Source organism: Oncorhynchus gorbuscha, linkage group LG15, assembly GCF_021184085.1.
Source record: "Oncorhynchus gorbuscha isolate QuinsamMale2020 ecotype Even-year linkage group LG15, OgorEven_v1.0, whole genome shotgun sequence".
Lineage (NCBI taxonomy): Eukaryota > Metazoa > Chordata > Actinopteri > Salmoniformes > Salmonidae > Oncorhynchus > Oncorhynchus gorbuscha.
In genome coordinates, this window is record NC_060187.1 from 64,169,058 (window position 1) to 64,184,949 (window position 15,892).

At 41.2% G+C, this 15,892-nt stretch overlaps 1 protein-coding gene across 1 annotated transcript; it reads right to left on the minus strand.

The window, feature by feature from the left end:
• Positions 1-474: 474 nt before the first annotated feature.
• On the minus strand, positions 475-11,762 carry LOC123997742 (ammonium transporter Rh type B-like). The gene is made up of 10 exons (XM_046302264.1): positions 11,366-11,762; positions 6,204-6,390; positions 5,887-6,037; positions 5,529-5,676; positions 5,090-5,256; positions 3,398-3,535; positions 2,620-2,753; positions 2,348-2,469; positions 2,088-2,161; positions 475-1,625 (listed from the first exon to the last, which is right to left on the minus strand). Exons 1-10 carry the CDS (start codon positions 11,550-11,552, stop codon positions 1,548-1,550), a joined length of 1,386 nt encoding a protein of 461 aa, XP_046158220.1. The 5' UTR covers positions 11,553-11,762; the 3' UTR covers positions 475-1,547.
• Between the last annotated feature and the right edge of the window lie 4,130 nt (positions 11,763-15,892).

A 15,892-nucleotide genomic window follows, 5' to 3' on the forward strand; every position in this document is an offset into this window, starting at 1 on the left:
TGGAAAATATAAATGTACTGTTTGAAAATGTGAAGAACAAAAAGTGAATGTGAGTCACATTTTTATTTGGCATACCCAAGTGAAATGAACTGGCTCCGGGCACTTTTAACAAGGCATGTAAGACACATGTTAAAGGCTGCGTTTACATAGGCAGCCCAATTCGGATCTGCTTTTCCACTAGTTGTTTTTTTGACGGTTTAGATCTTTTCACAACAGCTCTTTTTCAGCTGATCTGATTGATTAAAATTGAATATGGCTGCCTGTCTAAATGCAGCCGAAGACAGCTGCTTCCCGAAGCTGTTTGATCCCAGAAAGTGTTAATCATGTGGTATATGAAGAAAAAAAACATTCTGATTTCGGGCATTAACGCTGAGGTATTTACGGGCTCAATTAAATATTCAGGAACGGATTAAAGGAACAAAACTACTCAAAATGTCCAATGAACAAGATCAAATAATAACATGTAAAATAATATATATATCACATTTGAAAGATTTATTTCTCCCAAAATGCGTTACAAGTATTATTCAATTATCATTTAAATTCACAGCAATGACATTTTCTCCAGTGTAATAAAGTCGGCACCATTTCGTCCCCCGTAGCAAATAATCCTTTTGATTCAGTGGTTTGTCTGTAGTGGTGAAGCTAGTCGTTTAAATTATATCACATTTTATGTTGTCTAAACATTTATGTACAATACACAACTGTACATAATTGTACAATAGCAACTCTAATCTACCCAATACATTGCATAGTATAGAAATAGAAGAAAAGGAGAATCCTGACCCAGAATGAATATTCAATCGTCAAAACTCAACTATCTACGCATAGTTTTAGTCTGGAATACTTAACATTTTTAATGATGGACTTGCATCTATAAAAGTGATTGTCTATTCATGAAAACATCAGCGATCTACATTAATAACAGGTACAATTTTCTTTGGCTTTAATGTAGAATTTACAACACAGTGGCCTACTGCGAATTTGCCTTTCCCTTAGTCAATCGGATGTTTAAAAATGGTTCAACGTGTAATTCCCTGAACATTGGTGCATGTAACATCTCTTAGAAGAGCGGAGAAGCCCCCCAAAATCTTAAAAACACTCAATTAAAATTAGCTTAATCCATTGTTTTTGCATCATCAAACAGGTTTCACTAGTCCTATCCAAATTCTCAGACCATGATTCAAGAATACAGCTCTGTCATATACTGTAGCTTCATAGGATCATCTAGGAACATAACATAAGGCAGCTGGTAGGAGGTATATTGCAATGGACTGTCCATGGCCCATGCTGCTTGGAGGATAGCATGCTTCTGTCTGGTGTAAACACATTATGGGTTACCTTGAGATTGTTTTCTTCTGAGAGTGAAAGGCACTTCTGCTGATGGTCTGGAGTATTTGAACACACACTACCACCATATTAGTGAATCAGATATGGTCATTGGCACATTGAAAAATGGCAGACATACACAAGCACCATGTGCTGCCACATCCTGGTTGTACAATCTACTATGTGTGGATCTCAAGTGTGTGTGTGTGTGTGTGTGTTTATGCATTGAGCTTTTCTGCCTCGTCCGGTGTCCTGACAGTGGTCAACTCCTCATGTGAGCCCTCCTCACCAGGCAGCTGAGAGAGAGATAAATGGAAAGAGAAAATTATATAGTGGATGATTTATTTAGACCATGTTTTCACCTTATCGAGTCATAAAAATGCAAGTATACCTATTTCCTAACTCATTTCAAGACATTCCTAAATCTGTATATTTTTTTAATCAAGAGAATCGTCAATTACTGATTATGCATGCATTGACCATGTGAAATGGCACCACCTGGTGTTCTGAGGGTGACTGCTTTGCTTATGATGAAAAGCAGTTTTTTTGAGTTCAGTAACCAAATGCAAGCATGACACCTTGTGGCCACATATCATATTGCATAACATTGGGCCCAACTGCATGCCATCGTTGGCTATCTTTAACCCTTCATGGGCCTGAATGGCCCTGCACTCTCACACAAACACTATGTACAAATCAGTGAGTCCTGTGTGTCCATTCATCCATACAAAGTGACTGGGTGTAGTAGCTAAACTTACCTCCCAGTAGATGCCATCCTCAAAACAGATGGTGTCAGGAGGAGCACCATAGATTGGCAGCTTCAGAATAAAACCTACAAGAAAAAGGACATGATACAATTACACACAGACACAAGGGACAATATACAGGGACAAAAGAGCATAGTTCTAATATCACCATGCATTTGTGAAACAAACCAGTCAAGACAATGACTATATGTGCTTACAACACGCAGGTAATATTTAAATCCCCTTATCCTCTAGCTAGTCCCTCTACATACCGGTGATAAGACCGCCCAGGAGGGCAATGCCGAGGGTGACAGCCAGGGAGATGGCCTGTCGTATGCCCTGGAACGAGGCCTCCACTTCACCAGAGTGGATGTCAGGGAACACATCAGCCATCCTGCATCACAGAGAGTAGAGAGTATTGAATGAAACTGTTGTGTGAATGCACGCTTTGACGGGAGTCTGTCTGTTGCGCAATAGTGGGAGCTTCACCATAAAACCAGTAGAGGGCACACTTTCCCAACTTGTCAAAAAAAGGCAGACTAACCCATCTCCATAGACGTCCTTGGTTGCCAGAGCAGCAGTAACTGCTCCAACGATGGCTCCCAGGACTCCAGGCATGCCGTGCAGGTTGTGGACGCCACATGTGTCCTGTATCTTCAGCTTTTGTTCCAGGATAGGCTGAGAGGACAGGGGTGGAAAGTTGCCAGTGCCATGAGTGCGGGCGTTTGTGATGTCTATGTACCCTATCACCCTCATGTCCTTCAAAAGGTGCCATATACATATTAAGTGGATGTGTTTCTCAACATGACTGTTTATGTTGTAAGTAGATACGCTTGTTCTGTTAGCATCATTAACGGTCATATCCTACTGATACCCCTTGAGAGGATATTCTGGGCTTTTCAATGATTTCTCATGTGGGAGTGTGACCTGGATAACTTTCTCTTTGTTTGTCAAAATGGCTGCCAACACAATTATCACATTTTATGTGTGTGTAATTGTGTAATTATCATTTTTTTGTGAGTTTGATATTCCATTGCTTATAGTAAGTAAATATCTCAGGAATAGTTTGGTGAGTTTTCAGAGCAGTGCACTAATTTCTCAAATAATAGCTTACTTATGTCCTCTGTAAAACAAATGTACCTACTGTACTCATTTACTGTAATGTTAATTGTTTTCTTTTCTTTCTTTTTCACTTCTTATGTAATATAATTGATTTTTAATTGCAGATATGTTTTATTGCTAGGTCTCAGGAGGATAATACATTTTAATTTCCATACACTTCTGTCCTATATCCTGTCTTACTAATGGCAGGTTGGTCTTACCGAGAGGAACTTGAAGCCCAGCACAGAGATGGTTCCAGCCAGGAAGCCCACAATCATGGAGCCAAAAGGAGTGAGCATCATTTCACCAGCAGTTCCCACAGCAACCCCCCCGGCAAGGGCAGCGTTCTGGATGTGCACCTAAAGTGAGGAGAGAGACGTTTTTTAAATGCTGTTCAAAATGGTTGATTTTGATTGTCAGAGTCCAATCGTACGTTTATGTTAATTATCACTGTTCTCAAATTTTGCACGGTACCAATGTCAAGGAACGAGAAGGTAGGATGAATGATGTAATACTTGAATAATAAAAAAATCCCAACCAATGCAGCATTGTGTGACAATTTGGTATCGCCATCATGCAAAGTGGGGGTGTGCGAGTGTGTAGAGTTCAAATCAAATTTTATTGGTCACATACACATATTTAGCAGATGTTATTGCGGGTGTAGTGAAAATCTTGTCAGATTGCAGACAGATTTGATGATATGCTGCGGACACACTACCCTTTCACCAACTATGAGATAATCTGAGCTGATTCGAACGGTACTACTATCACCAGGTCATGTGCTATGTTCACTGACTCCCTCCATTGAATAGAAAAGACAACTTCAGATTGATTGCCATCTAGACAGGAATGTACCGTCTTGATTTCAGAACGAGATGTAGATGACAGCCATGTCCTCAAGGGACATAGCAACTAGATATTTTGTCTGGCTCACATGACTGTATACTCTAAAGGTAGATAGTAACTATGGTGTGATGCTTCAGCGTGCATTTTGTGGGGATGGTTTCCAATTCTTAAATCGTATCTTGTGAGAAAGTTTGAGGATTCATAGTTTGATAGTTTAGAATAGATCAATCAAATCTAAACTAGAAAAGTATATTTACTGAAGAAAATGTGTGTGCTTGTTTTAAAGCATTTATGTTTTTGAAATAAGTTACAGAAGTGGTAGTGATGGTAGTGACTGGTTATAGTTGAAAACGCGGGTAGATGAAAAGATTGATTGATTGGTAGGATAGCCTGAACACGTGAAAGTTGACTTGGTGTCTAGCTTGAACGGTTCAAGAGTTACTGTTGGTGAGCTAAACACTATCAAAACGTTTTTCAAGCCATCTATGTTGGTGCAGTCTGCACATTTGGAAGTTTCATGTTAATATCTTAAATCATTGAAGCGCTAGAGCGAGGGGAGTAAATATAACAATAATGATAATAATGTAAGTATGTAAGAAATCTAGAGTTGTGTTAAACTTTCACCAAGCACGTCTGACTACAGCTGTTGACAAGAGTTGAAATACCTGTCTGTATATGCAAACATACTGCATGATGCTTCAGTTTGCCAATAACGATTTAATCCCAAAGGAGTCATGATTCATTCCAAATATTTACTTACATGTATAACATCTAATAGGGTTACAGTATATCTAGTAGGCCTATGACGCAAAATACAGTTGAACCAGATTGTATTGACAACAAACACAGGGAGAAATCTTCCTTCCCCTACCATGCCTAGTCCCTAACTCCCACTTGAAATGATCTGGGAAGACCACTTTAAGCCCCTCGTTTCCACTGCATAGTCCCTGTAGAATCCTACTTCTCCCTACTTTGTCTCCCCAAGTCTGCATCACCTGTCTAGCCCTATACTACTTTTAGGGACCTGATTTTCCTCTTAAGGCCCCACACTGTACTATCACCCTTACCATATCGAGCTTGCCATCATGAGCCACAACGGCAGACAGGCCGTAGGTGGCCAGGGTGCAGGCAGCCAGGGAATAGTAGGTGTTCATAGCCGTGCGGTGCTGGTCGTCTCCGTGGGCCGTCACAGCAGAGTTGAAGCTTGGCCAGAACATCCACAGGTAGATGGTGCCTGAGCAGTCAGTGAAAAATAAGTATTAGCATACCGGTATGTAATATAGTCCTTTAGTTTAGCAAGCTTACAGGTAAGGTTTATTTCCTGGGGAGGTGGATGTACTCTTAATTATGACACAGATTCCCATACATTGGCATGCATTGTATGTACAGTCAAAACACAACTGGCATCTTCAGAAAATGAAGGTTAAGTTGTCCGACTTGTTGATGGTGGCTATTTGTATCTAATGTACAGACTTCCTGCTTACGATGAGCAGGAGGTATTCTTACCAATCATGGCGAAGAGGTCAGAGTGGTAGACAGAGCAGTTCTTGTGTTTGCTCTTGTCCAGGTTGGGGCGGTAGAGAACACGAGCCACCATCAGGCCAAAGTAAGCTCCAAAGGTGTGAATGGTCATGGAGCCACCAGCATCCTTGGCCTAAAGGGGGAAATTATCTAATTTAAGGGGTGTAAAAAGCTTCGTCTTAAAGTACATTATTCAAGAGTGATGAGAAAGCCTAATAGGAGAGTAGGCATAATAGTACGTAAAAAAGCAGTTTTACTGTAGGTTTGTATACAGACATATACAGGAAGACATGAATTGTACATTTAATGGTACACCTAAACACACACACACACACTCACTCACCCCCAGAACAGTAAGCACAATGAACTCATTGACTGCGAACAGGGTGACTTCAATCACAGACATGACCAGCAGCTGGACTGGACTGGTCTTCCCCAGGACCGCCCCAAACGAGATGAGCACTGAGCCTGTGCAGAAGTCAGCGTTGATCATACTGCAGGAGGGACAAACAGCTCTTAATGATAGGGTTTATTATGGGATGCACTACAGTATACACTTACACCCGTATGACATGCCATGTATACACATCACATGTATCTGCTGGTGTGTTGTGTTTATTGTAGTAATGAAATGTAGGTTAGTGTGTGCATGAGCCCTACCTCTCTATTCCGACGTGGATCTTGCCCCCATGCATGCCGTGGACGAAGCCCTGCATGAGAGTTGCCCACTGCAGAGCGAAGGCCGCAATGAGGAAGTTGAAGCCCACACTGCTAAATCCATAACGTTGCAGGAACGTCATGAGGAAACCAAAGCCAATGAAGATCATCACGTGCACATCCTGAAAGCCTGAACAAAGGGAAGAGAACACATTATAGATTATTTTATTGCGTTGGATGCACATTGTCACTATTCAACTGCCTGTGTGGTCAGTCTCGTAAACACATTAACAATCCCCTTCTTATGGTTTGGTGAGAAAGACTATTTCTTTTATGACAGTAGTATAGCAGTATCGTTCTAAGTTGGTGACTTCTCCACGAAACACCAACAATCCCTTTTAGTCAACATTTTGTGATTTAAATTGAGCGGGACAGGGGGCTTTGGGAGCCTCAGTTGGCCTACATAGAAGGACACAGAGAAGTTACCCTGTGCCTGATAGCTCCATTCAACCTGCTTTCTGGCCTTGTTAACCCGGCCTACTACACCTCCCTCTGCCCTCTGGACGTATTCATCCACATGGCACTGGGGAGTAGGGACAATATCTCTTGGTCGTTGCCTGGCAACTGATCATTGGCATGGATGATATTTCCACTGCCCAACTCCCCATTGGCAGGTTGGCCCAAATACTCCCCCTAGAAGGACACCTACAGAGCGGTGAGAAAATGTAACATGCACACACACGGGCAACACCAGTGAGTAGGTAAATCAATTATTTAAAAAATTGCACACATTGACATTTATTGTAAAAGACCTAAAGGTAATCTATTACCTGTGCTCATGAGCCAACATACAGACCAGTTTTAACCTAATGACTGACTACCTTACAGTTCTCTTAATTCTGACTGTATCTTTCAATCAAGAGATCATTTGCTTTCTAGACATGTGTCAAGTGGAGCAGCCATAATTCTAAGGGAGATGGTAGGCTTCTACTACATGTTGACATGCCATAGCAAATCTCTTATCTCATAGCAATGAGGTCAACCTACACACCCAGACAATATAGAGTAGCAGAGGGTTAATTATATCGTGACATTTGGTGGTCTCAATTTTATTCACGGGACTTCCTATTGCTGCACAAAACTTACCATGGGGCTAATAGTAAAGACATGTATTTTAACAGTAAACATGTATTACCTTTTAATATGGCATGAGCACATCCAGTGATGATGTTTTCACTTATCAAACAAATCACCTTCAAAAGTAGGCTACCTGCACATCCACTCCAAAAGAACTCATGATCCAAACACTGCCCTGTGCACCCCTGTTACAAAACACCGAAAAGTCTAATGATATTTGGCGATTGTCATTAAGCCTACACTCTTGTAGCCTGAATTAAATGATGCGTATTGCTGACAAGTGGGGAAGCAAATACAGTTGTGTCTGTCCCGAGCTCATCCGCAGGGGAAATTGAGCGCCCAGTTGAAACAATGTTGCAAGTTCGCTAAAGGGTTGGACCCAGTCGATACCATATTGCAAGTTTGCTAGCGAAATCTCATGGCAGATAGGCAATATGGGAAAGATGAATGCGGTTGAAAGAACCAGAACCAACTATCACTGGTTTAACCCCCCCCCCGTAATTTGTTTTACTACACCTTAAACGTTTGAAGTTCCAAACAGGACATGATCAATGAGAGTAGTCAGATGTGCACCTGTTACTGTATGTGAGTTTCATTCTTGAAGGTGATTTTCCATTCAGCAGTGAAGCTGACGGGTTAAAGATCTGAAATAATTACTTCTGATGGACTTTTAGTACTTCCTCTTTCAAATTTTCCCAACCTTGAACAGGTTTCTACTTTGTCGAAATCAGTGTACTCAATCACTCAATAGCTTGAGGCAAGAGTATAAATAGTGAGCCTGGCATAACATGCATCAGCAGCTTCACCTGCTTAAGGGAAGGTCCAATCTGCATGTGCTCAATTGATTGAAAGCTCAAAAGAGTCACAGACTTCAACCTCAAAGTTGAATTGAATTCAAAGTCAAACAGACATGATCCAACTCTCAGAGATTCATGTAATTAAACTCCCAAAGTTTCCCATGACTCCCGTAGCCTGGTCAACCACACTGACCACAGTGGTCAGTATGATTGACCAGGCCATGACGCCCCAGCCTTAACAAGGGTAAACTGGAAACTATGCTACTAGCCAAAGTGGCTGATAGCTCAACTTGGTTCCTTAATTACCTTTTTGTGCCACACAGTCTTTTTCTCTTGCTTTCTCGCTCTCCCTAACTCTCTTTCTGTGTATATACATCCATATGACAAGCCTTGCTGGCATGACAATAAACACAAATCAGACTGCCAAAGCAAACATTTTCTTCTGTCTAAAAACAATCACTCTCTCCCTCCTAACCCTCCCTCCCACCTTCTGTTCCCCATTCAACTTTTTCCCTTCACGTTCCTCCCCCCGGTGCCCCTTTCTCACGCAGAAGCCCCTATCCCCCTGGCCGTTCACTAATTAGACAGTGATGGGGGGGAATGTGAAAATTAAACATTCCTCCTACACATTCCCATGTCTGTATATCAGACATTCTCATACTCTTTCTACCCTGGGGCTTACCTGCAACCATCCACCTGCATGACAAAGTATAGGGACATTATTGGGAAAGCCTCAAGTTGTGGTGACAGGTAGGACTAGTTGCACACAGGATCTTTCAACAAGGCTAAGAATTGGACACACCCAATACCTCCACCACCTCCCCCCAACAGTCTTCCATTGCATTTCATTACTGATCTGTTAAGGTGGAACAGCAACGTTCAGAGGAGGAAAAGTATACCTTTGCCCTTGGTGACTGATTGGACACCCACTACAACAGACATGCTGTAACCTATTCAGAGACCACATTTCCTTCCCTCTTGCTGTTCAAAGTGGCCTATGAGTTAGAGGGGTTTGACGCTCATCAAAGAAACATTGACATAAAGATCTGAGATACTAAATGGTTAAATCAAAGGACAGAAATCTCTCCCCATGCCGGATTTGTTTCCATATTGACATTGGAGAACTTAACTCTCCTTCTCCTCCCACTTAAGAAAGAGCTTCTAGTTTCCAGTTATTTTCAGTGGACCGCAGACAGACGGAATGCAATCACTTAAGCACATTGTCTGTTTTCAGGTCTCCGTATGTCTCCAATATGTACTGTGTTGACTGTTGATGTATATTGTACACCACAACACAAAGCAAAACGGAGCATATCAAGTATAAAACTGACAATGAGAATGATGTATTTGGTACATCAGTGAACTGGAGTGCACTGTCACAGAAAGTAAAACAAGTTCACCCAAAAACATTTGGCAACCAAGGATGTTGTGTATCCCTGGAAATAATCGGAATTGATGTAAACATTACATTTCTGAAAACATAGCTTGGTCTATGTGGTCTCTTGGCACAACTTACCCCGGGATAGGGTAAGTTAAGCCCCCTACACATTTCTGTACTGAATGAAATATTACCACAACCTTTATTTCCCAAACAAATTTAAACACAGTCACAATCGCTTTTTTGTATTTGAATCATTTCAAGCGCCTTATCAAACACTTTTAACACAGGCTTAACGCCTAACAAACACTTAACACAGGCTTAACGCCTAACAAACACTTTTAACACAGGCTTAACGCCTAACAAACACTTAACATAGGCTTAACGCCTAACAAACACTTTTATCACAGGCTTAACGCCTAACAAACACTTAACATAGGCTTAACGCCTAACAAACACTTTTATCACAGGCTTAACGCCTAACAAACACTTAACACAGGCTTAACGCCTAACAAACACTTAACATAGGCTTAACGCCTAACAAACACTTTTATCACAGGCTTAACGCCTAACAAACACTTAACATAGGCTTAACGCCTAACAAACACTTTTATCACAGGCTTAACGCCTAACAAACACTTAACACAGGCTTAACGCCTAACAAACACTTAACATAGGCTTAACGCCTAACAAACACTTTTATCACAGGCTTAACGCCTAACAAACACTTTTATCACAGGCTTAACGCCTAACAAACACTTTTAACATAGGCTTAACGCCTAACAAACACTTAACATAGGCTTAACGCCTAACAAACACTTTTATCACAGGCTTAACGCCTAACAAACACTTTTAACACAGGCTTAACGCCTAACAAACACTTCTAACATAGGCCAGGCTCTGTTTCCTCAACCTGCAATAGGCTCAACCATTGGCCTAACTTACCCCATGGCCATTCCCTCAACTTACCAAAGGACAAACATTTTGACTATATTAGCCCACACAGCTACAAGGATGCACTATGACTTTTCCATGTGGTTTATTCCTTCACATAACCCATGACCTCTTCCTAAATATTTGGTCATATTATTCATTTGATGGTTTCCTAGAAACAAGGGTGGCTCAACTTACCCCTTTGGCTCATCTTACCCCACTCTGCCCTATATATCAAAGGGTCTCGGAGTGGGAATGCTAATCTACAGCATTGAGCACAGATCAAACGTAAAACAGAGTTGCTTTGCCCCTCTACAAACCCTTACAAACAGCTCACCTCAATTTCTCATGACCATTCCCACCCACTTCCAATCTCCTCCACACATCCATATTGTAAGTGCGTAACATCCCAAAGAAAGCCAGATGGGGTAGACTCCCTAGGTGGGAAGACGATATCCAAACACAGCCCTGGAGCAAGACGTGGCATAACACAAAAGGAAAATAAATGATTTCCGATTTAGTCGTCAGATTCGTTTGAGCTTCAGACAACTTTTCTGTCATGTTCATTGTCTTGACATACATGTATGGCCTGAATGACACAAGACACTTGCCTAAACAACCAACATATCTGCTTCTGCTACCATGCAAGTCTCAGACACATAGACAAAGCATAACAAAGAAGGATAAGAACAATCCTTTCATTTCTATAGATGGACTCCACATCCCCCATCCTCTCCACCCTCACAAGGAAATAGTTACCTTTATCCACAGATTTAGGGTCAGATCATCATACTACCTAATCATAACCATAACCATTAAAAGGATGAAAACGTATCTGACTCTGTATCAGTGGTTAGGGATGTCTACTACCCCACCGGTCTCGTTACCCCAACCCTACCCCTCTCGCTGCGGTCACTCACTGGGGTAGCGGTAGTAAAAGTCGTTGTCGTAGTTGGAAGAGCCATTGGCGATTTCCTTGTGCCAGAGCTTGGCGTCTGTCTCATCGTCGTACTGGACCAGAGTGCCGAAGAGGATGATGATGATCACCTCCAGGATGATGCAGGCCATGGGCAGCTTCAGCCGCAAGTTAGTTGCCGAATTCATCATGGCTGTGGGGTTACCTGGGTGTTCTCCTGGCTCTGCACTATGGCCTTAGGGGTGAATGGTTAAAAGTTCAACTCAGCTCCAGAGCGGGGAACACAGCAACATACACTAACACTCACAAGCACTGGTGGCTGCAGTGATGCGATGGGAGAGTGGGAGTGCAGGGAGTGAGGACTCAAGCTGACACATGAGTTGGTCTGACTTAATTAGTGCGTTTTGGTTGCAAATGTTCATGCCCACCACCTTTCTGTATGCCTCCAATCATAGGCTGCAAGATAACCTCAGCTCCTCCCCTTCACTATTGCTGCTGTTAAGGTGGTCTGAAATGAAGTAGGACTCCTTAAAATGATCAGTTACTCCTCTAGATTCATAGAGAAGAAAAATGACCCATTAAAAACTATTTTCATGGGGTTACCCTTCATATTGAAAAAAATGCTTTTTCCTACATTATCTACGGTAAAACATTAGGTTAATGGTTCAAGGCCCATGGTGAATTAAAAAACATAAACAGATACATGCAGAGAGTCAGGCTTGCACATGTATAGGATCTAACATATTGCTGTCTCTCCGTTATGCCATTGACTCCTCAAAGTCAGACAAAAAGTAAAATAAAAACAAAATATCTTGGGATCAGAATAGTTTGTGCAACCGGGTGTGATAACGTGCCAAGACACACACACACACACACACACACACACACACACACACACACACACACACACACACACACACACACACACACACACACACACACACACACACACACACACACACACACACACACACACACACACACACACACACACACACACACACACACACACACACAATTTACTGTCACAATGTTAAAAAGCTAAAAGAGCCTGTAGTAGAGATGTTTGGACTGGTGCAACTGGAAAGGTTGTGGGACATTGGGTTTGGGATAGATGGGTGGGGGTGTTGAGACATGTTTTGGGGGAGTAGGGTGTGAGAGGGGATGGAGGCAGGTCTGTGCACATCTTTCTCCTGTAAGGAGCAGCCATCACTCACTATGTACACTATCTTTCTCCTTTAGAGAAGAGCACCTAGCAGGAATGCTGTTATGGTTTAGAGAATCTCAACTAAAAGCCTACCACAGGCACAAAGCCAATCTATGAAGTTGAATCCTGATCGTCTGTCAAGCTTCCTGCCTACCTACGTGCCTGTTTGACTGTCTGAAGAGTTGGGGTCATTTCATATTTAATTCAGTCAATGAAGGTCAATTAAAATTCATTAATTGACGAATTCCACTAATGATGATGACTGATGGCATACTGTAGGGCTACTGTAGCTAAGCCATAGCTAAATCAAAGTAGAACTTACAGTAACTCTGGATTTTACTGGCCCATCAAACACTTCAGAGGACAAAAGTTACTTAAATGTGTATATATATTTTTTCACATACATGGTACTTGAAAAAACAGGGGTTATTTAAGTTTATTTCCTGATTTGACTGTCTTCGTTTCGAATTGAGCCCTTCTGGCCATGTGCCCTGCGAGCATGTCGGAAATTCGGATGTGATTACTACAAGTTTAGATAGCTGACTAGACTAACAAATGTTCCAATTAATTTTTTTACTGACATGATATGAGTGACTGTCAGTCAGTGACCTATAACAAGAGGAAAACTGGCTGATGTACATGTTCAATTAACCCGAAACAGAGAGGTTGTTTTCTGGATAAAGAAAAAAGGCAATAATAAGCCATTCATTCTACCTGTTGTCTGACTGACGCTTTAATAACCTTTTACTGCGGTGGGCTAAAATCAGCGTCACACAAAGTTTTTCTTGGTAGTCTTGGTAGTCTTGGTAGTTTTGGTAGTCTTGGTAGTTTTTCTTGGTAGTCTTAAAACAAATCTACTTTGAAACAAAAGTATACACCTCACACACATCTTGATGGGCATAGAAAAAATAAGACACGTGTATTATGTCAGATATTTTTATTTTTAAAATTTTATTTCACCTTTATTTAACCAGGTAGGCTAGTTGAGAACAAGTTCTCATTTGCAACTGCGACCTGGCCAAGATAAAGCATAGCAGTGTGAACAGACAACACAGAGTTACACATGGAGTAAACAATTAACAAGTCAATAACACAGTAGAAAAAAATGGGGAGTCTATATACATTGTGTGCAAAAGGCATGAGGAGGTAGGCGAATAATTACAATTTTGCAGATTAACACTGGAGTAATAAATGATCAGATGGTCATGTACAGGTAGAGATATTGGTGTGCAAAAGAGCAGAAAAGTAAATAAATAAAAACAGTATGAGGATGAGGTAGGTAAAAATGGGTGGGCTATTTACCGATAGACTATGTACAGCTGCAGCGATCGGTTAGCTGCTCAGATAGCAGATGTTTGAAGTTGGTGAGGGAGATAAAAGTCTCCAACTTCAGCGATTTTTGCAATTCGTTCCAGTCACAGGCAGCAGAGAACTGGAACGAAAGGATATAGAGTTGAAATGTATTTATTTTGAGTTTGCATACCAATATTACACTTTATATATATCACAGAAGACCGAAATATAAAAAAAATCGAAACTTCAGATTTTTGGCAGATAAAAAACATTTATTTTATTTTATTATGAATTTATGAAAAATATTAACAACATTCCATCCATGAGACCACTAGGTCATTTGACTGCAGAAAAGGGCTACGTGAGAGGTTTAATGCTTTAATATTCATTTAAAATATTTAATTAAAAAAACAACTCGTCTGGAGTAGGCAGAGCTATAAGTACAGTTCAAGTCAGAAGTTTACATACACTTAGGTTGGAGTCATTCAAAATTGTTTTTCAAACACGCCACAAATTTCTTGTTAACAAACTATAGTTTTGGCAAGTCGGTTAGGACATCTACTTTGTGCATGACACAAGTCATTTTTCCAACAATTGTTTACAGACAGATCATTTCACTTACCGGTATAATTCGTTGTATCACTATTCCAGTGGGTCAGAAGTTTACATACACTAAGTTGACTGTGCCTTTAAACAGCTTGGAAAATTCCAGAAAATTATGTCATGGCTTTAGAAGCTTCTGATAGGCTAATTGACATCATTTGAGTCAATTGAAGGTGTACCTGTGGATGTATTTTAAGGCCTACCTTCAAACTCAGTGCCTCTTTGTTTGACATCATGGGAAAATCAAAATAAATCAATAATTGTAGACCTCCACAAGTCTGGTTCATCCTTGGGAGCAATTTCCAAAGTCTTGAAGGTACCACATTCAAAAGTTTCTATATCCACAGAAAAACGAGTCCTATATCGACATAACCTGAAAAGCCGGTCAGCAAGGAAGAAGCCGCCATAAAAAAGCCGGACTTTGGTTTGCAACTGCACATGGGGACAAAGATTGTACTTTTTAGAGAAATGTCCTCTGGTCTGATGAAACAAAAAATATAACAATTTGGCCATAATGACCATCGTTGTGTTTTGGAGGTTAAAGGGGGAGGCTTGCAAGCCGAAGAACACCATCCCAACCGTGAAGCACAGGGGTGGCAGCATCATGTTGTGGGGGTGCTTTGTTGTGGGTCTGGTGCACTTCACAAAATAGATGGCATCATGATGAGGAAAATGAAAGCTTGGTCGCAAATGGGTCTTCCAAAGGGACAATGACCCCAAGCATACTTCCAAAGCTTAAGGACAACAAAGTCAAGGTATTGAAGTGGCCATCACAACTGACCTAAGACAGGGAATTTTTACTAGGATTAATTGTCATGAATTGTGGAAAACTGAGTTTAAATGTATTTAGCTAAGGTGTATGTAAACTTCTGACTTCAACTGTAAATACGTTAACTGTTTGTCACGCCTTGGTCATTGTATCTTGTGTTTTTGTTATATGTTTGGGTAGGCCAGGGTGTGACATGGGTTTATATGTTGTATTTCGTATTGGGGTTTGTATTAATTGGGAGTGTGTTTATTAGGGGTGTGTCTAGTTAGGCTTGGCTGCCTGAGGCGATTCCTAATTGGAGTCAGCTGATTCTCGTTGTCTCGGATTGGGAACCGTATTTAGGCAGCCTGAGTGCGCGTTGTATTTCGTGGGTGATTGTACCTGTCTTAGTGTTAGTCACCAGATAGGCTGTATTTGTTTCACTCGTTTGTTGTTTTCGTATTTTCAGTTATCTCATGTACCGCATTATTCTTCATTAAAAGTCATGAGTAACCTACACGCTGAATTTCGGTCTGACTCTCTACAAACAACAGAAGAAGTTCATTACAGAATCACCCACCATTCACAGACCGAGCAGTGTGTGAACTGGCAGGAGCTAAAGGAGGACGCTATGGACGGCAGAAGCAGGGATTATACGACATGGGAAGAAATCGACAGGT